Consider the following 23,526-nt stretch of genomic DNA (forward strand, 5'->3'; position numbering starts at 1 on the left):
ACTCCATTGAAAAAATGTTTTATTTGATCTTGCAGAACACGGAAGAACTTTGGTGATTGCAACCTAATCAAAGTCACACAATAACACAAACAAACCAACTGATTGAGACAGTGGTAGATCAGCAACTCCTGTGTTCTGCGATGTAAAATTAAAGGTTTTTTCAATGCAGTCTGGTTGCTTTGGTGAGAGCATAGATAACAGTTTCAGTTCCCCGTCGGAAACATGGACTGTATAGCTTTCTCATGGCAATGTAAACTGGGGAAAATATTCTATATATAGTATACACTTAAACTGATATTGATTTTTTCTTTTAGGTGGCTGAGATACGCTGCCAGCACCGTCCACAGCAGTACATTGCTTTGCTTCTGTGCAGTAACTCCTGTCTGCTATCTACTGAAAGTAATACACTGACTATGGATAAGTACCTCAGACAACCCCACTTCAAAACACCCAAACTATCCCTTAAATATAAGGGCAATATTAAAAGACAGTTTAAGCTATAAATACATAGATCACAAAGTAATATAGATGTATGGTGGATTGGGTGGGGTCCTCTGGGTTTGCAGCATTCTGTGTGTGAGTGATGCTTTCATGCGGATGAATTGATGAATGAATGAAAGAGCCTCTTTGGTCTTAGTAGTATAACTCCTGATCCCACCAACCTGAGTGATTACAAGCCATAGATTAATGAATACTGAATAGATGCAGAGATGTTAATGATGACTAATGTTAAATGGTTAGCAGGAAGGATAAAGAATCCTGACTTACTTCCTGGATATCTTCTGACTCCTAACTTCCTGATCTCATCATAGACGAAGATTAAAATACCATATGGAACAGGAATAAACCACCACTGGACTCTGGAGAGAAAACACAGCATGTAACATTAGACCAGAGGCTACAGCTTTTTTTCTTTTTTTTAATCTCAAATATGGAAAAAAACAATGATTGTAGTGGGAAAATTACTTTCTACCTGCAGACAAAATTTCAACAAAGCAGCCCTCGCCGTACCAAATTTAGTGGGCACATGTAGACTTAAAAAAAATGTTGCATGCGGCCCAGCCGGAAGTCGTCCGTTTTGTATTTTTTGCCTTTTACAGGCGCTGTACTTTAACAAACTCCTCCTACAGCATAAATTAGATGTTCTATGAGTCCTGGCCTGAGGACATCCACATGTCAATATTGAGTTGTAGTAACTGTGCCATCTACTGGCAACAGGTTTTACATGAAATTGATGTTGTGTGGTCTACACTTGATATACAGCAATGTTGCAATAATGCAGGTTTTATGCATGTTCTGTGGCACAGCATGGTGGACACAGAAGTGGTACAGAATGTGCAACACGTTCCAGTGCCATGCACTGCACGCAGGTAATGACGTCTAACTCGGCCATAGAGTATCGCCCTGCCAGTATGCCCGACGTGCAGGAAGGTGCGAGGGCCCGTTCATCGCTGCTTGCAGATTTAATTATTAAAATTAGTTTTTGCAGAATTCACAACATAGAGACCAGCTTTCCCTTCTAATCCAGTCTGAGCTTTGTTTTCAAATGGTCAACACAGTGTTTCTTTACCTGATAGGCATGAAATTGAAGATATTGGGCATTCCAGGGCAGTAACAAAGCAGATTACCCAGAAGGAGCTGGAAGACAATGGCGGAAACCAGCACTTTGTTCCTGCACACAAAGAAACACAACAAAATAATCAAACACATAGCTGGAATCAATCAAAATATGACTTGTGCTTAAATAAGCTTGTCCCAACCAATAATACCATGACGTCCATCCATTTATCAATCAATCTGCAACTTTTAGCAACAAAGGAGGTGTGTGTGTGGAGGCTCCTTATCGCACTACATTCTAAGCCCACCCACTTTTTAGCGGTCCAATCAAATGCGAAGGATTTGATTTAGATCCCTCCTGTGACTGTACACGGCTCACATATTCCGTTTCATATATCATATATTTCAATACTGAGAGTACAGAAGCTAAAGACGCTCTAACTTCCGTTTCACTGGTACTTTAAACCCATTCTGTCTATAACTGTGTGAATGCAGCATAAGCTTCCGCGGTGTTAATGTTAACATGATACAGACACAGATTAGACTCTGTAAATGTTAACGCTACAACTTGGGCTTTTAAGATATATTATGCCGAGCGATGCGTGTTAGGGATGGGTCTTTACTGACCTGAAGAAGCCTTGCTGGAACACAGAGAGACGTCGAGTTTTCCTGATCAGCACATCTGAGATCTGACAGATCTCTATGCTGACGAAAAATACAGTGTAGCACGTATACTGCTGGTACAACCTCTGACTGAAGGACTGTAAGCAGAGGACATAAGGGAGGAGTTGTTTGGTTACTATGCTGATAAAAATTCAAATATTCCCTTGACCCAACCACTTTCTGTAGGATTAACACTTGGGATTAACATAAAGGTAGGATCTCAAGTCTATACTAACCCATTCTTGTCCATAGCTGTCCTGCATGTCTTGAAGATGAACATTCTCCCACTTCGAACGCAGGCCGACACATAAGAGCGGAAACCAGCCCTCCTGCGCCATGGCTGCGAAATAATCTGTAAAACCTGCAAAAGACTGGATGGCTCCTGAAAAAAGAGAAAGAAGAAACGAAAAACGGGTCAATACTATTTTAAGAGTGTATAAATCTAGCTCAATGGCCAGGTGACACCACTCAGAGGGTATACTGTATGTGGTAGGGGCTCTGCCTCCTCCAGAGGGATACTGACTGCACTCTGTTACAGGTATTGTCTTAATTGCTTTATTGTACAAGGGGTGTAACAGTAGAAGACGTGCCCTAGCAAAGTTGGCGGGCTATGCGTGTATTCATAGAACTGGAGATTATGACTGTCAAAGTTAATGCGATAATAACGTGTTAACGCAAATTAATTTTAACGCCACTAATTTCTTTAACACATTAATGCAACTTGCATTTTGTAGGTTGTAGCTGGCTCAGTTTTAAAGCGAGAGTGAAGATACTGGCATCATATGAAACTAGAAAAAACCTAATGAATCCAGTGGTACCAACCATGCCGTACAAGCATTGGCCATTTTTAAAGGGGTCCGTTGACCTCTGACTTCAAGATATGTGAATGTAAATGGGTTCTATGGGTACCCACGAGTCTCCCCTTTAAAGTCATGCCCACTTTATGATATTCACATGCAGTTTTGGGCAAGTCATAGTCAAGTCAGCACACTGACACACTGACAGCTGTTGTTGCCTGTTGGGCTTGAGTTTACCATGTCATGATTTGAGCATATTTCTTTTATGCTAAATGCAGTACCTGTGAGGGTTTCTGGACAATATTTGTCATTGTTTTGTGTTAATTGATTTCCAATAATAAATATATATACATTTGCATGAAGCAACATATTTGCCCACTCCCATGTTGATAAGAGTAGTAAATACTTGACATATCTCCCTTTAAGGTACATTTTGAACATATAAAAAAATTTGTGATTAATTTGCGAATAATCACGATTAAATATTTTAATCGATTGAAAGCCCTACTGGAGATATATTTAGGCAACTTTTAGATTTGTCTATTTTGTGTCTGACTGTGAAGTAAATATTGAGTTGTAACTGAGCATAATGCAGTAGTAAGATATAGTATGTATATTTAGTTCACCAGCACAGACACACACAGTCTCACCTATCTGGAAGTATGAATACACCGCCAGGGCTTCATTAACCAGACGATGACGACGAGGGTTCCTGGGCTTCAGGTGCATGATGTCACTCTCTGCTTTCTCATAAGCCAGAGACACAGAGGGGTACTACAGGAGAGACAGGAATAAAAAAACAATATATCACTGTACAGCAGATATGGGAGTGAGGAGGATTATGATGTAGCAAATTACTCGCTGTAAAGGATAAGGCGGGAGTGTAGTGATTCAATATCAAAGTGTCTGGGTCGCGGTAAAATGCAATCAAATATTAGACACAGTCATCTTTGATGAAAATAAATAGCCAGTGTAATGACATAATGATATAATTACTCACAATGTCAGTGGCCAGTTCAATGAAGAGAATAGTGATGCAGCCCAAAGGAAGAGGCACGCTGACGGTGATGTAGATCAGATATGGAGTCAGCTCAGGAATGTTCTTGGTTAGCGTGTAGGCAATAGACTTCTTCAGGTTGTCAAAGATGAGACGGCCTACACACACAAACACACAACTCAATGAAATAGCTCAATATAATCTATATAAATATACAAACTGTTCATTGCTCAGTATATTTTTTCATTTTTATGTGTACTTTTACTGCATAACCACCAAGATAGCAAATGTGTAAACATTCTTCAAATAAAGTGCTTTTTTGAGTTTTAGGGGCTAGTACTGTATGGCAAGTACATCAACTATTCATCTATGTTTTACTTCAGATTCATTGATACTATTTAAGATAACAGAGACATCCATGAGCGGAGACATGACCTCCCCCCCATGGATGACCACCAACACATGAACGGAGATTGGGGTCAAGTGATCACCAGTGAGCCATCTCCCAGACTGGAGTTAAGACTGTTTTATCAGAACACACAGAAGTCTCACCCTGCTCCACTCCAGTGACAATAGAAGCAAAGTTGTCGTCCAACAGGATCATGTCTGCAGCGTTCTTGGCAGCGTCTGACCCGGCAATCCCCATGGCGACACCAATATCAGCCTTCTTAAGAGCCGGAGAGTCATTCACACCATCACCTGTCACGGCGACGATAGAGCCCTGGGGGGATGAAAGATGAAAACATCTGACACAAGCCTTAAAGGTCCCATATCGTGCTCATTTTCAGGTTCATACTTGTATTTTGTGTTTTCTACTAGAACATGTTTACATATTGTAATGTTAAAAAAAAACTTTATTTTCATCATACTGTCAGCCTGAATATGCCTGTATTTACCCTCTGTCTGAAACGCTCCGTTTTAGCGCATTTTGACGGAATTGCAACAGAATTACGTTGCTAGGCAACAGCTTGGGTCCATGTTTACTTCCTGTCAGCTGATGTCATTCACATACACTGCAACAGGAAATAAACTGGGACACATTTAGAATGTTTACATTTAAAATTGTTGCAAGGGTCTAAATATTGTATATTTGTGACATCACGAATGGGCAGAAATCCTGACAGCTTGTTTCAAATGCAGAGTTTCTGAATACGGGCTGTGTGTATTTCCCTGTGGATTGAGTGTTTCTAAACTTTCACAGTATTTATATAGGACTTAAGCCTGCTTTATAATAAAAAAACATGAAAATCTCACTTTTTTATGGGACCTTTAAAAAGTAGTCTGATCATACATGCTAAATACGACTACATGCAAACCAATCTCTTCCCCTGCTGCTTCCTCATACACAATCCTCTCAGTGGACCATACTGAAATAAGATGTTAGCTGTATAGTGTCTATCCTTGTTTTTTTTTAAATTATATGTATAGTAAACTTGCTTTGTATACATATCATTTTAAAATTATTAAATAAATTTCACTCAATCATCACAGGATTAAGATGGTACAGGTAATAAAGTGAGAAGTGTGTGTATTTACCAGACGTTGACAGCTCTCCACAATAATCAGTTTCTGCTGAGGGGATGTTCTTGCAAACACCATCTCAGGATGGTTTCGCAGAGCGTCATCTAGCTCGTCACTGGACATGTCTTTCAGCTGACCACCACTGATCACACAAGCACGGGCGTCCCTGCACACAAACAACACAGTGAAGGACAGAGTAACGTGCAATTAATAGATAAAGGCATATACATGCATTCAGACAGTCCAGTTAATCTCTTGTGAATCTTTATTAAACAATGATGTAGGATTCTGCAATGGATAGACAGTCAGTTCCTTGATATGTCACGGAGATGAGCATTGTTCAAAGTGTGGACAGCAGTTACCTCTTGTTGACTTGTTCGACAGGTATGCGCTTCCTCTGCGCAATGTCTTCCACTGTTTCACTGCCTTCTGTGATGATACCAACGTTAGCTGCTATTGCCCTTGCAGTAATTGGATGGTCCCCAGTCACCATGACAACCTGATTTTCCAAGATATATATATATTTTAAAAAGTTAGGGAAAGACAGGGGGAAATAAATACAAGTGATAAAGAGTAAACACACATCTTTTTTAGAAATTTAAACCAGCCCAAACAAGCTGTTTACATGTATGTAAGGCAATGTGAACACACCCTGATGCCAGCAGTACGACATTTCATCACTGCATCAGGTACAGTGGCTCTTGGGGGGTCAATCATTGAGATGAGACCAGCAAAGCACAATCCTGATGTGGGGAAATTCATCTCATCAGGGTCAAATCGACAGCCACGAGGATACTCCTTCTCATTCAGATAGAGATGACAGAAACCTGCGAGGGGAGAAAAGGAACAGATAGTAAAAACAGAACTAATAGAAATGTCTTATTGTGTATCAAAAAGGATGTCTATGTACTATTGAATTTGTTATTAGCTACAAAACTAAATTGTAGAAATACGAATGATTGTACATTGTGTGATAAAGGCTTTTACACGCCACACAACAACTTCAGATTGAAGAAGGGTTTTTTTTGAGCAAAAGGGAAATTACAGCTTTGGGAAAACTATTTTCAAGATAGCAAGCCACATGATTAGGTCACCCCAGGGTCATAAGAAGTACTCCCTCACCCAGTACTCTCTCTCCCAGTCCTCCCAGGTCCATATACGCTGTCTGAAAGGCTTCACTCCACTGCTCATCCAGAGGCAGCTCTTGGCCTTTTATCAAAATGGTGGTGCAGCGCTCTAAGATACGTTCTGGCGCTCCCTTCATCACCATCAGGTAGCGTAGGTCCAGAGGATCCTCCAGTTCATGGATGGACAGCTGGAGAGAGAGGGGTGGTTGGAAGAAGCTGCATATAATTAATCCAAGATCTTAGATCCATCGTGAATCAGATAGGACAACAGTACAGTGGTATCACATCGTCAAAGTAGGAAATTCCAGATGATAGCATTAAATATGAAAAAAATTATTTACTTTTGCCAACTAATCCTCTGGTTTACAATGTATTAACTGATCAAGGATGATAAAAAGCCCTGCTCTCACCTGGAACTTGTTGGTGGAGTTGAAGGGCAACTCCACTGCTTTCTTAAAGCGATCACGGTAGTCCATGACGTTCCCTATAGTGAGCTCGGTGAACTTCAGCAGAGCAGTCTCTGATGCATCTCCTACCACGAGCCTCTGTGTGAGATGGTAAACGTGAGATATACAAAGAGACAAAGCAACAGATCTTTTCTTAGAATACTTTAAACCAAAGACAACAATGTAGGCAAAACTAACAATATATATTTCATATTAAATTAAAAATTAAAGCTACAGCAAGATGTGACATTTTGTCAGCTCACATAGATGTTGACAACACATGTCTTAAAACTATAAACTTGTACCTTAGGAATAGGTACACCTTCCTGATCAGGTCTGAAAGTAGCTCTGTTGCACAAGGTAGCTACTCTCGCCAGTGAACGCCATGTTTCTGATGACTGGTCAAAACTCTTGCCTGGAAACCACACAATCACATGATTACTGAAAGATTGCTCAAATGTAAAATAACATCATTCCATCTTTTAAATACACGTAATAGTTGAAATAACAACTCATGAGTTAGCTTATTATAGCCTATATTACATCTACATTATAACATTGCTCACAACAACAGTATTGAGGAAATGCTTTGGACAATAACAAGCTTTTATTCATGTGTTTACCTGACTGATCTTCAGTGGTATCAGCAGCGTGGACGTGGTTGTCAAACCAAAGGTGAGCTACAGTCATCCTGTTCTGGGTCAGGGTACCCGTCTTATCAGAACAGATCACTGAAGTGGAGCCTAAACACACACAGTTTAAAAGGTTACACATGTACACTGTACATACATGCATGAGGGAATAGCTTAACACCAAAAGTACGGCCAAACAAAAGTTAGGAAAAGTTTAAATTTTAGTGGTAAAGTGCATCCAGAGAGGAAACGCAGCCAATCAGTAAACTCCTGTGACTCCTGTGACATGTTGACCTATGTTACAAAGAATTTCGTCCCACCTGAAACAAATTAATACGCCACAAGGCCACAGAAAAATGTAATGATTGCGGCAAGCCAAATTCGACCGCTGTCTAGTGTGAATTTGGTGTAACAGAGATCAAACTTCCCAAGTCAAATCTTTATATCTTTATGTCCCTGAACCCAACAAAGCAGTCAGGAACAGGAAGTGTCTGTTGTTCAGGCAAACTAACCTAATGTCTCCACAGCCTCCAGGTTCTTCACAACGCAGTTCTTCCTGGCAAGTCGTTTAGCAGTCAGAGACAGACATACCTGTTAACAAAGACACAGGTCACGTTCATTTCGCATACTACTCACACAGCAATCACACAGCAATCATCCAAAATGAGACTTCATACAGGCCAGATAGGATATTAAAACCCAGACAACATGGTTATGTGGGCCCCACATGGGTTATGCTTGGGGTACCTGGGTAACAAGTGTGTATGGGCCCAAAATGGGTATCTTACCTGGGGCCCACTTGGATCAACTAAATAGGTCCCACATAGGCTCCCCATGTGGGCTACCCAAGTGGGTTCTAAGTGGGTCACTACTGGGAAATTAGTGCATGGGCTCAGAATTGACAACACAAATGGCGCCCACTTGGGTCAACTAAGTTGGTCCCACATGGGATCCCCATGTTGGCTACCCGTGTGGGTCCTAGTTGGGTCACTACTGGGAAATTAGTGCATGGGGCCAACATGGAAACTGTGGACAAACCCACTTACAACTCATATTTCAGGCCATGTAGTCCCCATGTAGTTCCCACATAGAACTTAAACCTGGGGGATGGGTTTTGGTTTATGTTTCCAAGATTGGGCCCATAAAACACCAAGTGTCCTCCTGTATGAAACCCACAAGGGCAATTGGCATGGGGGCATTATGGAACCCATGGACAATCCCATATAGGGCCCATTTTTTCAGCCCATTTACTACCCACATGGGCCCCACATACAAATGTTGGCTGGCAAAGACATAATGGAAACTAGACAACATACAACAGTGGTATTAGAGCTGTACAATTAATCGAATATTAATCGCAATTATGATTTTGGCTTCCCACAATTAAATGAACATGATCGACTATGATACTGAGGTTTAAAAAACTAACCAGCGGCCAGAGTAGAAGAGTAATAACAGAGAGGGGCAGAACGAAAAAGCACTGAATTCAGGTGACGAAGAATATTATTTTAAGTCTTATTTTGATGCAAAGATTTGTACATTAGCAGGAATGTTGCACAACATGGAAGTGAAAGCAGTGCTTTGTTTATTTAAATGTGAAAGTGCAATAAAAAATAATAAATAATCGGGATCCCAAAATTGATCAAAATAATTATGTTTACCATTTAAATAGTATTATGGTAATTCACATTTGTTGCAGTGACTCACAGTAACTGTAGCAAGAAGCCCCTCCGGCACATAAGCCACGACGATAGCCATGAAGAAGATCATGGCCTCCAGGAAGGCATATCCGATGAACATGGCAACCACAAAGAAGGTAAACCCGAAGAAGATTGCGAGACCGGCAATGATGTCAACAAAATGTTCAATTTCTATGGCAATGGGTGTCTTCTCGTTGCCGACGCCGCTCGCCAAGGTGGCAATCCGACCAATGATGGTACGATCACCTGTGTTAATGATCACACCAGTAGCTACACCTGGAGAGGAGAAGAGAAGAGGTTATTCTTATGTTCACCAACAAACAAATACTTAAATAAATGACTAAATAGATTATAATCCAGGCTGTGTCCTTTATGCATGTACAGTATATTCTGTTTACTGTGCTGTACCTTCCAGACAGGTTGTAGAGAAGAAAGCAATGTTTCTGGTCTCCAGTGGATTCTCATTAGTACATTCTGGAGTCCTGGGTTGCGCTTCAGACTCGCCTGTCAAGGACGAGTTGTCCACCTGGTACACAAAGTATATCCACAAATATATATCATAACATGTCCTAATGATAAAATGAGGTAGGAAGGGAGGATGGCTGATAATGGATTGGGCCACACCTGCTCAACAAATATGGCACAATTCAAAGGAGTGATTTGGTCTTCCTCTGTCTTCTGGGTATTCAAAAATGTTACACCAACGGACCTCATATGTGGTTAAATACTATGTAAATACTCACAATACACTGCTGAGTTACTTGGGATGCTATAATTAAACGGGTGAATTTCAGTTACTAGTAAGCCAACTTTGACAAAATGTAGACATTTGGGGAATATACTCAGATTTTATGTGGACCCAAGAACAATAAAAAATGTCCAAGTCTGAGCTTAATCTTGCATCATGACACATTTCACTAATCCATTTGTATGTTTTACAGGATACTGTATGTGTGTGATCTACAGTACCTTGCAGGCCTGACCAGTGATGATGCGAATGTCAGCAGGGACTCCGTCTCCTCCTTTGATCTCCACCAAATCCCCCACCACCAACTGGGAGGCATTGATCTGGTTCTTCTGGCCATCACGGATCACAATGGCTTGCTATTTTTGGAGATTGGGAGTAAAATTAGCAAAGATGAAAGGAGACGAACACACGAAGAAAGACACAGTGAGAGAGAGAAGCAAGAGAGTGACAAAAAAAGAAAAGAGATTAAAAGAGATATAATGATAGACAAGCCGTTAATATTAAATTCCAACATGGAGTTGCATTTTTCTTTCATTGGTCATGTGCGACTGACCTGTGGCACCAGATTCTTGAAGCTGGCAATGATGTTGGTACTCTTGAATTCTTGGTAGTAACCAAAGCAACCAGTTACAACGACGACAGCAATGAGGGTGATGGCCAAGTACAACTGGAGTGAGAAAGAAGATGTAACCATAAAAACAGGTAGCTAGCAATGACTGTTTCAAATTGCTGTCCTCCCTTTCTTTTTCTCCATGTCTCTGTCCCTCTCTGATTCCTCCATAGATGTATTCTTTATCCGTGTTTTTTTTCCCCACAGTGCACTGAAGGAAAAAAACTCTAAATGGAAATATAACTCACATTGTCAAAGCAGGTGACGTTCCCTCTCGCAAGTTCAATTCCAAAGGCGATGAAGCAGATGCAAGCCGCGACCCACATCAGACACTGCAGCCCTCCAGCCAGCTGCCTGGCAAACTTCACGTACTCTGGAGTTCCTTTGGGAGGCTTCAGTTCATTAGGACCGTCTCTCTCCAAGACTTGAGCAGCAAAAGTGGAGGTCAAACCCTGTGGATGGAGAACAGAGAAAAGGATTCAATACATGAGTATAGTTGGTAAAAACAAGAGCTTGGAAACATCATTGTCCTTGAACCTAAAGGGCCCACACAGAGGGAAAAAAAAGGGGAGGTTGTTGGATATGGGTGAAGAGAAAAGGAAGTTAAGTGCATAAAATGAAGGAGAATGAAGTGGAAAAAATACAAGACACTAACAAAAGACAGATATTAAAGAAAGAAAGTCATTACGAAAGAAATGTCCTACCTTGGTAACATTAGTGTTGTACCTCAATTCTAGATCTTCGATTGAAATCTCATGGTCGTCCTACAGGGGGAGACAGATCGCAACATTCATTCAGAGCAACCCCAACTTCAAAAGGGCAGATCAGAGTGAATCAAGGTGATTTATTGATCGTTGGTTGGTTGTAACTTGGTGGTTATAAGTGGATAGCGAGTTCATCACTACATATTCTCACTATACCCACCACCCACCAAGCACTGTCATTTTGCTTTTTTTTAATAGTAATAAAACGATTAATCAAATAAAAAGACTCTAATTTGTAAAATACTAAGTTGTTATCAATGCTGAGTTGGACGATGGACGCTACAATTATAAACTGAAAGTGTTAGCTCCATACGGAGTCTCAGCACAGAGTAGTCGGAGTCACACACTCACACACTTATCACGGGATGAGAGAGAGTTGACCAACAAGACGATGGTTGAGGATTTGGTGTTAAAGCAAAAAGCAAAAGCACCTATTTGGCAATATTTTTGGATTTAAACCCAAAGCTAACAGGAAACTATAACATTAACGAGGCAATCTGTAAACTTTTGGTATGAAGCCGTGAGGAGGACGGAGTGGTCACAGCCGGTTGTGGCGCCAGTTGGAAACCTGCAGCCCCACAGAGAAAGCTCGACCGGAGAGACCAGACACACAACCATCCAACATTAAAGATCAAAGTAAACCTTCTACAGATATTGAGTGTCATCTTTTCTTGTAAACTGTCCGGTGTAATCGGTAACACCGGTGTTGTCACTAGTTTATTGACTGGTGGGAAAATGTCCTCACTGTGACATCCCTACCTGAGGCTTCTGTCTTTACTTACTATATCCATTTCCTTCTTCATGCCCTCCATTCTCTCCTTCTTCTTCATCTTTTTCTTCTTCTTCTTGTCCATATCTCCATCCATCTCAAACATGTCGTACTCGTCCTAAAGGTAAATAGTGATTGGAAAAGTGTTTATATGCATACACAATTGACTGATTGGGTGATTCACTGACATTAATTGAATGACCTTCAATGACTGAAAGTACTTCAACAAAACAAAAACTTTACTTAATACCATAATAAACAAGGTGAACGGTCATCAGCTCATCTGCAGGGTCGCTTACCTTTTTACTCATGGTTGCAGTTGTGTTAGGGGACTGCACTCCTAAATCAATGGAGGTCCAGACCACTCGATCCTTCTTCTTGGCCCCCGAAATTTTGGCTGTCAGTTACGGTCCAGTCCCAAACACACACACCCTGTTTCTCTCTCTCACACACACACAATGGTCAGAAACAGGACAGATTTTCTGGAAAAACCTTTTATACATAACAACTCCCCTTTTTATACGCACATGCGCAAAAACACCTTTGGACACATACACACACATATACATGTTTAAACACGCACTTTAATACGTCTACCTGCGTAGAATTGTACCTCAGGTAGCAACAATGTCACCCCTAGGCAGGTCACACACAACACACACATACAAATACACTCATATCATAAGCTATGCTGGTATCTCTTATCTCCCCTCTGCACGTTTCTTTTCCTGATAAACTGATTGGAGTAAAGAACTGAGGAACAGTGAAGGTTAAAACAGACCAATGTCATTCCTACCAGTCTGCCTAACATGAACCTTTTTCACTCCACTCCTCTTTACAACAGACCAATATAGGGGTCTTTAGGGGGAGATAGCAGGTCAGCAGTAGATGTCACACAGAAGTGGTGTACATCATCTGAAAGAACCTGGAGATTAATTTGAGATGCAGCTCAGCACTGTGTGTCAAGTTGAATTAAAACATAATGAATTAATTGAAATAAGTTTTGAAAGTGTATAAGGGTTAAGAACATTATGATAGACGTATATTATGGCCATTGCCATGCTCTATTATGTCACATAAGTTGTTGCAGCAAACTAAACCTTGAGGAACACCATAGAAAAAACCATGCTGTGATTTGATATCAAAAACTTTTGACATTTGGAGATTCCTTCAAGAATTTCATTTTTGGCAATTGGATGGTGAGCACTTTAGTTCTGAAAACTGCTCAGAAACCCCTTTATAGTCAATATACCTAGGAAAGCTGTCCTCTGAATGCCCTAGGTCTCTAGTTTGTGGTTGTAAAGTTTCATGAGGCTGTGATTATTCTAGAGGTCACCACAGGTCATTTTATGCAGTGACATCAAGTTTTAAAAAAATGGTTTAACTACAATGAAATGTCTCCTATGGGGACTGACATCATCACACATGAATACAGTTGGGCTCATTGGATCCACCAGCTTTACAGTCATAACTGAATTTATGCAATTCCAAGACTGTTTAGCGACCCTAGTAAGCAGAAACCATTTTTTAGAATAGACGAAAATAATACATTCATACTGCATGCCGCAAACTGCATGTGATTATCATAAAGTGGGCAGGTCTGTAAATGGGGAGACTCATGGGTTCTCCTAAAACTCATTTTCCTTCAGTCACCTTGAGGTCAAAGGTCAAGGGACACCTTTGAAAATCACCATGCCAGTTTTCCCTTGCCAAAATTTTGCCTACTTTCAGAAGTTTTTTTTTTAGCCTCTTTCCCAACATGATAGCACGATGTGGTTTGTAATGGATTCCGTAGGTTTTGGAATGGAAGAGGGAATCACTGGCTTTACTAGTCCAGGGGAAATTGTTTTTGTTAATGAAACAAATATCCACAAAAAATCTCATTCATTATTAAGAATAATGGTCTAAATGGTTAATGAAGAATATCAAGAACACAATTGTTTGTGACATTCAAGCCCTGAACTAACCTGAGCTAAACTGTTGAGGGTCATTATATCAGATGTGCGTCAGCAGGCCTCTCTACCATGCTCTCTAAATGTCAAGAACCTCTATCAGAGGACCATTACCCCTGTAGAGGTTAAAAAAGGCACACTATTTTAGATATAGTTGCAGATAGAAACTCTATTATAAAAAATATAATTAATCAGTAATATTGCCTACAAGAAATATCCCACCCAACACACACGCATAAAGCCAACTAATTTAAAGACTAGGCAGTAAGGTGAATCACTCAACAACATGGAAACATAACTCCAATTTAAAAATGCATTATTTTGAATACTATAATGTTGTACTATCCTGTATTAAAGAGACGTAAAAAGATATGGAGATGGAGATAAGGTCACCCTGTCCCTTAACTGTTCCTGCCCAGAATGTTGCATGCTGGGTAAATAAGAGCCATTTAAGATAAGTTGTGTTTAAGAGAGTCAATATTGCTCTGTACTGTATACTTTAGAGCAGGGGTCATCAACTTTATTTGTCCTAGGGCCAGAATTTTTCTACGCAGACTGTGGGGGCTGGACTTTCAAATAAAAATGTATAATAATTTATTTAGGCTTAATTAGCCTATCATTGTTTAATATTTTAACTGTCTTGCAAAATTAAGGTTATTTTTATTAGCCTATATCAGTGTGAACAGACTCCTAAAAAAACATGGTACATTCATAATGATAACTAGATATTTAACATAATGCTCTCAGACCTCCATCAAGGAGGCAGTTCACTGAGGAGTGATGATTAAAATCTGTAATTACGGAAATGTAACTGGGCTGAAAGTAGACTATAACCGTAGCCCAAGACTACATAGTACAAAGTAAAGGCTATAGGATTCCCTTTTTACTCAAATTTAAATGGGTCTGGTAATAAATGCTATAGCTACCAACTGGGTTACAGAGGGAACTGTGTAATATATGTCTTCTTATTGCTGTTTATCCCCTGACTAGGCTAAAACCTGTCAGTGAAAGTTTAGTAGACTAACCATAACCTAAATATTATAGCCTAGCCAGTAGCCACCAATTAGACTGCTATTGAACGACTATAGTCTAATAGACAACAAAGCAATGGCTAAGGATTATTTTTACTCAAATATGACATGTTCTAATAATAAATGTCAATCCATCCAAGCAAGTTAAATATTGTGTAAAGAAAAGAAAAAGAAAAAACAACTGTGTTGAATATGTTTTACTTTATTTTACATTACATTACATTACATTTTGAAATAATAATAATAAAAAAAAGAAGATGAACCACCTCTGACATGATAAATTAGAGACTAACCATATTTTAGTAGTGACTTTGCTTATATTATTAGTTATTAGTACAATGCATTTGGAATGAGTCGAACATTTTCTAGCCAATCACAGCTGCGTCCGCAAGTCACATGATACCTTCCCAGCAACGTCATTTTCATGCGTCTACCTCTGACAGATAGCTGCTCCATGTGAACCAGCTTTCACCAAAGTTATCCTTAATCACCGGTAAGTAACGCATCAATCTGATATCTGATGGTGTCTATGAGTTCTGTCTGCATTGTGCCTCTGCACGTTAAAGCTCAGTTTGATGAGGAGGTAAGGGAATAAAGAGGCGTCTCCTCCTTTTAGCGACAAGGTCAGGATTTAACGTTACATGACAGGAGAAACATCCACTCTCTGACTGCCGGCTTCATTAACATCACCTTTACAACGCCATACATTAAAACTACAGACTGTAATCTCAACCTAGCCACACTATTGTCTTTGTGTAGCTCACATAAGAGCCTATAGGTCTGCAGTGTCAGTGAGACATGTTTTAAAGCTTGTGTTACAACTCTTTTACTCAGAAGAGTCTGAGAAATGAATAGGGGTTACTATTCAGATGTCAACTAATCTTTCCCAATTCATAGCAGAGAGGTATGCAAACACATTAATTAGCTAGATCATAAGTATCTTTACATAATTTGACAGTATCTCAGCTAAGTCATTTAGAAAAAGGCCAATAAAAACTATAAGAAACAAGCATTATGTGCAATATATTCCAAATCAGTGCACTTTCATAGACTAAGCTACTGGAGTTACCCTGCACTATATATCACTTTTAACAGTCTCTTCTGCACTATATTCACTTTTAGATAGATAGATAGACTTTATTGTCATTGTCATTGAAAACAACGAAAAACAGTTTAGCAGCTCTTTGCAGTGAAAAACAAACATTAAAACATTCAGTCACAAAGTAGAACAATAAATAAGTGGATCATCATAAAGTGCAAATTATGGTTCAGTAGCTAGTGTCCTCAGCCTTTGGGGGGTGGGGGGGTTCTACACACTTGACAGCCTGTGGGTAAAAGCTGTTTCGTAGTCTGTTTGTGTGTGTTTTAATTGTCCTGTATCTCCTTCCGGAGGGAAGGGGAGCAAACAGTACATGTCCAGGGTGGGTGGGGTCTTTGGAAATACAGCTGGCTTTCTTACAGAGCCGGCCAGTGTTTTAACAGTCTCTTCTGCACTATATTCAGTTTTAACAGTTTTCTTCATCTCCTTGTATTTTTATATCTGGTATATTTTTTTTGTACTTTTTACTACTAACTTTTTTACTAACATGTTTTGCACTATGGAACTGTGATGCTGGAAACTTGAATTTCCCTCGGGATCAATAAAGTTACTATCTATCTATCTATCTATCTATCTATCTCTATATCTATCTATCTATCTATCTATCTATCTATCTATCTATCTATCTATCTATCTATCTATCTATCTATCTATCTCTCTATCTATCTATCTATCTATCTATCTCTATATCTATCTATCTATCTATCTATCTATCTATCTATCTATCTATCTCTCTATCTATCTATCTATCTATCTATCTCTATATCTATCTATCTATCTATCTATCTATCTATCTATCTATCTATCTATCTATCTATCTATCTATCTATCTATCTATCTATCTATCTATCTATCTATCTATCCATCTATCTATCTATCTCTATATCTATCTATCTATCTATCTATCTATCTATCTATCTATCTATCTATCTATCTATCTATCTATCTATCGAGTGCCTGCGTTATGGGCTACTTCTCTCATTGGTAACATTACACTACCTAAGAGCTCTATATCTATAAACACTGGCCAGTGAAAGATGGTTTGGTCCACATGAAGGTGGATATTTGACAGTATGTAATTGTTGTTAAATTAAATTGAGCAAAAAAAAAAGCATCAGCTCATTGTTGAGATGTTTATTTAACCTGTTAACTTTACCTTTTAACCACTTGTTGCTCCACTGCCCCCTTAGGTTTGGAGTGGAATGGTGATGCCAGTTGCTGAATTGTGAGAAAACCTTTTCTCTCCTTTCCCTACCTGTGGTCTTGTCTCTCAGACCCCAATGGCCAGCCGCCTTTTGGGCAGATATGCCCGTCTGCTCTGCAGGGCCTCCTCCTCCCAGACATCAGCTGCTGCCCGCCTGCCTCCATCTGTGGCTGGGCCTGCAGAGGTGCAGAGGGCTCAGGGCTGGCCATGGGTCACAGAAAGGTTAATGTGCGAGGGAAGGACAGTTACCAAAGAAGACCCCTTTCCAAGCACGCCTTCACGCACCCAGCTGGATGAGTTGGTGGATAAGGCAGAAGTGCCAGAGGACATCCTGCTGGCCTGGGCAGAGCATGGACAGAATGGTAATCAAGCTGCCAATGCCCTGATGAAGCTGGTGCTAAAGACGAAGGGCAAGTTTAGGGAACAAAAAGCAAAACTGATGACGGATTCGAGGCTACTGGATATGATGGAAACTGTGTCTCGGGAGGTGAGAAAGCCAAATACAGAGGTGGACCGGCACTATCATTATGTATGGTAACTGAGATCTTATCCAAGCCCTTGTGCTTGCCTGTTGAGATTAATGACTGATTTCTGTGTGTGGTTTTCTTCCAGGTGTCCTCAGTTTGGAATGGCAATTTAGTGTCCGTCCTGCGAGCTTTCTGGATTATGGGTGTGCCCTCCAGTGATCCAGTACTCACTTCTGTCCAGACTGAGGTCCTGTGGCGAGTCCGTAGGCTCAGCTACAGGCAGCTGGGCTTCCTGGCGGATTGGGGAGCAAGCAGGAAAGGACAGCAGGACGTGGCGATAGTGAATGCTGCATTAAAACAGCTGGAACTGCGCTGGACTGAAATCACTGATTCTAAAACTGTCAGCGCACTGATATCCAATGGACAACGCATGTCACCTACGTTGATAGACAGACTTGAAGACAAGGTATCAGAGTTAAAAACATCCACCATTTAGCACAGTGTTAATGGCTCAGTTAAACTTGTTAACCTTGCCGGTATACTAATACTTCTATCTGTCTGTATTGCAGGCTTTGGAGCTCGCAGAGGGTTTTTCAGCAGAAGAGATCCGTAAAGTCTGTGTATCGTTGGCAGCTCAGAACCGCAGGTCTGTCCCGCTGCTCAGAGCTTTGTCATACCACCTTCTCCAGAAGCCGTCGGCAGAGTTCACCACTCCACTGATAATGGACATGGCTTTTGCATACGGTAATATAACACTGATTGTTACATATCCAGTAACACACAATGCATAAACTAAATAAACATAGTGTACGTATATCCACGTCTTAATTGCCCCATCTGTCATTTAGGGTCTTTTTGCTTTCATTTTGTCTTCTTGACCTGATAGAAAGATGTTTTAAGGAACCACTTAAAGGGTTACTTTTTGAATTCAGACAGCAGATAAAGATCAAAGCAGGCAGGGAACGTGAAGCTAGTTTAGAAAAAGCTATTGTATGGTGAGTTTCATGCCTGACAGCATACAAGACCATAGACAAATGACTTAAAACTTCCATCTCTGGGTGCTTTCTTTAGCCGAATTCAACACTGAAAATGTAATCAAAATTGTCAATTTGAATTCCACTATCTTATCTTAATGTCTAGTGCCAGTCAGAACTGTCTGCTTAGTAACATACTGTATAATGCTAACAGTAACATCTTTGTCTTTACCTCTCTGTAGGGAAGTTGAATTTCCACCATTCTCAGGTATTTCAGCGAATGGCCTCCGAGTTGTTACCCAGAGTCCCTAAACTCAGCTCTGCTGATGTCACTCGCTGTGCTAAATCACTGGGCTTCCTCAAGTGGCTCCACATCCCTCTCTTTGAGGCCTTTGCAGAGGTCAGTCATACACCCAAAACTAATTCTAATTAATTTTGAAAAGCACTTAATCTCTAATTAACGAATAATTTGTAGGATTTTTTTTCTCACTCACCGTGTAACACTCTCCGTGCATTTTTTCACCAGCACTACACCGACAACAGTCAGAAGTACAGTACCCTTCAGCTCTGCAATCTGCTCATGACTTTTGCCAGACTGAGCTTCCAGCCCAGCAAAGGAGAAGACTTCTACAGCAAGGTACGAATCATACTGTATTAAAGGCCATCTGTTGACTGCACATGGTTGCTTCTACTTCCTACCTTTAAATGTATTCTTGATGTGTATCATTTTGTGTACAGGTTCACTCTGTGCTGGAGGGCTCTCTCTCTGGCCTGGAGCCCTTCTTACAGACAGATGTGGTGTGGGCTCTGTGTGTGCTGCAGCAGGCCAAGCCCCACTACCTCACCCCCCTCACAAAACCGAGTCACGTTACCAAACTGTCAGGTAAGACACAGAGCTGTGGGCGTTTATTCTTCTTCTGTACTTTCCTGTTTTTGACAAATAGGGAATTTATAAATATGCAGATACACACTTTGTATTAATACAGTTGAGGTCACACACATTGCAGCATACACACTGTCAGCAGTTCAAAGCAGCTGCTCCTCTAAACTAGCTGGTGAAAGTGGTTCAGCCTCACCTAGTTTAGAGGAGCAGCTAGGTGAGGCTGGTGAAAGTGGTTCAGCCTCACCTAGTTTAGAGGAGCAGCTAGGTGAGGCTGGTGAAAGTGGTTCAGCCACCTGGTAAGAATGCCGCCCTCCCAACTGTCTTCCTTAACTTGTCTTGTCACCAGTACACCTCATCAGGCTATAGCAACAGTGTCAACTGTAAAATTCAACATTATCCAATATTTCAGCAAGCACAATAAATAATGTAGTATATAATATACTTGTGAAAAAGTTAACTAATCCAGTAATTAATTTCATTTATCAAGCTAAATTAGCAAACATTTCCTGGTTCCAGCTTCTCAAATTGAAGGATTTGCAGCTTTTCTCTATTTGATATAATTTCAGATGAATGTCTTTAGTCTATATACAGTGTTCAAAACAAGCGATGTTTTATAAAGGTTACCTTGGGCTCTGGGAACTTGTGATTTCTTTTTTTTTGTGTGTATAGATTAAATTATTAATTAAAAAAATAATGCATAAATTAATCCATGATGAAAATATTCATTAGTTTCAGCTCAAGAATATGTTATATACATCCTGGACATAACCTGTTGAAATAATTTATAAACAACAAATTTGATTATGATTAAATTAGTAGTAAAAACAAGTAATTAGTTGTCCACATTTGAAGTTTTACATTTGCACATCCCACTTTTCTCACCGCGCCATAAGGCCACAGGGATATTCTTGGTTGAATTAGCCGATACATTTGTCCTGCATTATTATTCCCAAGTTGTTAGGCAAAAGAGTGGGAGATATTTTGTTTGGGACCATAGAAATGATACAACTCGTTTTATATATTATTTATCATGCTGAAATGCTGTGTTGTCTTCTGAGAGCTAAAATACCATTGTGGCTCAGTAGGTGGCAGTGCTGCACCAATATATTTCTGATTAGGACAGGCACATTAATGCCATTGTCTCACAGATATGAAGCATAGCATCGATTGCTAAAACATTCTTGAAGTGGTTTTGAAAAGCACTGATTTCAGTGGGCTTCTCTTTCTGTTGTCTTTTCTGTCTGCAGAGGGCAGTCCAGCTCGAGTGGAGAACTATCGGCTGAAGCTCCTCCATGTTGCTGCTACTCTCCACTTAGAGCACCTGTGTTCTTCAGATACTCCATCCTCCCCGAGTGCCCTGTCCGTCCCGGCCAGCAGCTCCCCCCCTTCTCCCATGCAGAGCAGTCTAACAGAGGCTTTACAGAGTTTGGTGGGTGGGAGGACCGAGGCCCTTCGCACTGGGGTTGACACTGTTTATGGATGGACTATTGGTAAGGGTCATTCTGTCAGTTCCTAGTGGAGGTTAACAAGACTTTTACACTGAAAGCACCACATCTCTGTAAAGGTGAAGGAGTGTCATTGAGTCAGAGAGCTTTTTTTTACAGCTGACATGCCCTTCTCTTATCAGATGGTGAGCTGGTAGTGGACTGTGACAACAAACCAGTCGACATGTCGATGCTGAAAGCCCCTCATCTTCCCAGTGGAGGAGGTGACCAGGTTTTACCTGTCGGGGCACAGCGGTGAGTCATAAAGGAGAATCCTGTGGGCTTAGGTTGTTAAAGATTTATTTTTCACTTTTCTCCCTTTTTAAATGTTGCATCTGCTTTTTCTTTTGCTCCAGCTGTCTAAAAGTTATTTTTTTCTCTGTGTTCCCCTCATCTCCATCTGTTTTTAGGCTTGCTTTCGTGGCTTGGGAATTTCCAAACTTTGGCTCAAAGAGTAAAGACCTTCTGGGACGGTTTGCCATGATGAAGCGACATCTCCAGTTGGCTGGCTTCATCACAGTGGAGGTAGGGAGAGGCAGGAGGATGGGATAACCCAGTGTTTGTGGCCATAGTTTAGTTACTTCAAAGTGAAAGCTTTTAGTTATTTTCTCTATCCCTGAGCTATTTGTTCTTCAGATCAGTTTTTCTTTACACACTGACTAGTTGCAAAATGAAATTTCTGGTGTTTGCTGTGATGGTGAGTAACATCCCAATGAACAGAGGCAGAGAAGCAGCACCGCTGCTGTTGTATCTGACAGTCTAAGGCCATGCAAACAATGGACCCAATACTTTGGTAGAGCTGAGAGTCAGGTGGGTTGCGCTGCAGTCTGTGGTATAAATAGAGCTCCTGCCGCAGCTCTGTCTCATCTAGGCAAATCCAAGCGCTTTCTCTCATCTAGGACACTCTCCTTAGCCAATAGGAGCATCACTTGCCTCTCAGGTTTGCAATGCTGCAGGAAGTGTTAGCTGGGCAACCATGTCTACCTGAGACTGAAAACCAGCATTGTGTCTTTGTTTTAAACGTGTCTGTAAATATACTATAAAATTAGTTTTACAACTGCGTTCCCTTAAGCGCTCACTGGTCATAAGAAGGTAATGTTTTCAAATCCATCTTTTTTGTCCTCTTTCAGGTGCCATATTATGAGTGGCTGGAGCTGAAGACAGACTGGCAGAAACTGGCTTACCTGAAGGATAAAATGGGGAAGGCTCTGGCCGAGGACATGGCCAAATGAACCGATCGGTCTTGAGCGAATTTGCAGACTCGGCTAAATCAGAGCGTTCCCAATCTAATGGGACCACGGGGGAATACACACACGCACACCCACGTTCACACTCATACCGGAGCAGCATTGCAGAAAAGCTCTCTCATACTTTGTCAGGATAAAAAAAAATAAAATCATATTTTCACTCTGGTTCCCTTGGCAACGTGTGGGGCTTTCCCTGTTTCCATGGTGATGACGAGCGAGAGTTTTGGAGCCAGAGAGAGAGACAGAAATAAACACAACAGCGAGTCCTTCTGTTGAAATGATATGATCAACAACTGTTTGCATCTGCGAGTGACATGTCAAAACAGAAGCACCCGGGCCATTTGTAGAAGTTTGGCCAAAACGTTGGGCTTAAAATCAGCATGTGAATAGATTGGAATAACTTAATTATAACTCTGTGAATGTGTGACATCTTGTGATGAAATAAATTATTTTATTTCCAATTTTTACCTGTTTTGATTCAGATTCAAGATGTTGATGCATGTGTGTGATGTGCACATTGTCTTAGGGCGGGTGCAGTCAGGGGCCTGTTGCTGTCAATATTCGGTGTGGTATTCAGATAGGATATGCTTAATTTCACACGTAACAGCTAGTGGCACACCTCTCCGGCATACTGGTGTGTGTGAGTGCATCAGTGTTATTAACAAACATTTATTGGAACAGGGTTGATGACGGGTTGTCTTCACACAGCTTACAGAAATGACAACTTATTGTGTTCATCCAGTGCTTAGTTATTCCTTTTTATCAGCTCAACTGTGGTTTGCAACATGACATAAGATGCATTAAAGTTACTAAAATCAGCAAATTGATGTAGTGGACAAATTTGTACTCTGTGA

The 23,526-nt window shown here is 40.6% G+C and overlaps 2 protein-coding genes across 2 annotated transcripts; one reads left to right on the forward strand and one right to left on the reverse strand.

Annotated features, from left to right (window-relative positions):
• Positions 1 to 17: 17 nt before the first annotated feature.
• On the reverse strand, positions 18 to 12,798 carry LOC141779115 (potassium-transporting ATPase alpha chain 1). Its single transcript, XM_074653777.1, has 24 exons — positions 12,631 to 12,798; positions 12,345 to 12,449; positions 11,503 to 11,562; positions 11,047 to 11,250; positions 10,742 to 10,855; positions 10,410 to 10,544; positions 9,849 to 9,966; positions 9,448 to 9,716; positions 8,253 to 8,331; positions 7,732 to 7,851; positions 7,414 to 7,523; positions 7,073 to 7,207; positions 6,658 to 6,850; positions 6,187 to 6,362; positions 5,898 to 6,034; positions 5,551 to 5,701; positions 4,567 to 4,735; positions 4,018 to 4,172; positions 3,668 to 3,791; positions 2,457 to 2,602; positions 2,185 to 2,318; positions 1,571 to 1,672; positions 769 to 860; positions 18 to 662 (listed from the first exon to the last, which is right to left on the reverse strand). Exons 1-24 carry the CDS (start codon positions 12,640 to 12,642, stop codon positions 634 to 636), a joined length of 3,069 nt encoding a protein of 1,022 aa, XP_074509878.1. The 5' UTR covers positions 12,643 to 12,798; the 3' UTR covers positions 18 to 633.
• A 2,883-nt stretch (positions 12,799 to 15,681) lies between these two features.
• tbrg4 (transforming growth factor beta regulator 4) lies at positions 15,682 to 23,133 on the forward strand. Its single transcript, XM_074653780.1, has 11 exons — positions 15,682 to 15,807; positions 17,604 to 18,104; positions 18,230 to 18,550; positions 18,654 to 18,828; positions 19,301 to 19,458; positions 19,585 to 19,695; positions 19,797 to 19,941; positions 21,189 to 21,431; positions 21,569 to 21,680; positions 21,836 to 21,950; positions 22,556 to 23,133. Exons 2-11 carry the CDS (start codon positions 17,694 to 17,696, stop codon positions 22,655 to 22,657), a joined length of 1,893 nt encoding a protein of 630 aa, XP_074509881.1. The 5' UTR covers positions 15,682 to 15,807; positions 17,604 to 17,693; the 3' UTR covers positions 22,658 to 23,133.
• The last annotated feature ends 393 nt before the right edge of the window (positions 23,134 to 23,526 follow it).

The sequence above is a fragment of the Sebastes fasciatus genome, chromosome 12 (assembly GCF_043250625.1).
Source record: "Sebastes fasciatus isolate fSebFas1 chromosome 12, fSebFas1.pri, whole genome shotgun sequence".
In the NCBI taxonomy this organism is placed as follows: domain Eukaryota; kingdom Metazoa; phylum Chordata; class Actinopteri; order Perciformes; family Sebastidae; genus Sebastes; species Sebastes fasciatus.

Bases quoted from the DNA above. Each gene is read 5' to 3' on its own strand.
- LOC141779115 (XM_074653777.1), bottom strand. The intron at 7,852-8,252 runs GTTAGTTTGCCT...GTGTGTGTTTAG, and splicing joins GGAGGCTGTGGAGACATTAG to GCTCCACTTCAGTGATCTGT. The intron at 6,851-7,072 runs GTGAGAGCAGGG...CTCTCTCTCCAG, and splicing joins ACTCCACCAACAAGTTCCAG to CTGTCCATCCATGAACTGGA.
- tbrg4 (XM_074653780.1), top strand. From the start codon at position 17,694: ATGGCCAGCCGCCTTTTGGGCAGATATGCCCGTCTGCTCTGCAGGGCC. The intron at 18,551-18,653 runs GTATCAGAGTTA...TCTGTATTGCAG, and splicing joins TAGACAGACTTGAAGACAAG to GCTTTGGAGCTCGCAGAGGG. The intron at 21,432-21,568 runs GTAAGGGTCATT...TTCTCTTATCAG, and splicing joins TGTTTATGGATGGACTATTG to ATGGTGAGCTGGTAGTGGAC.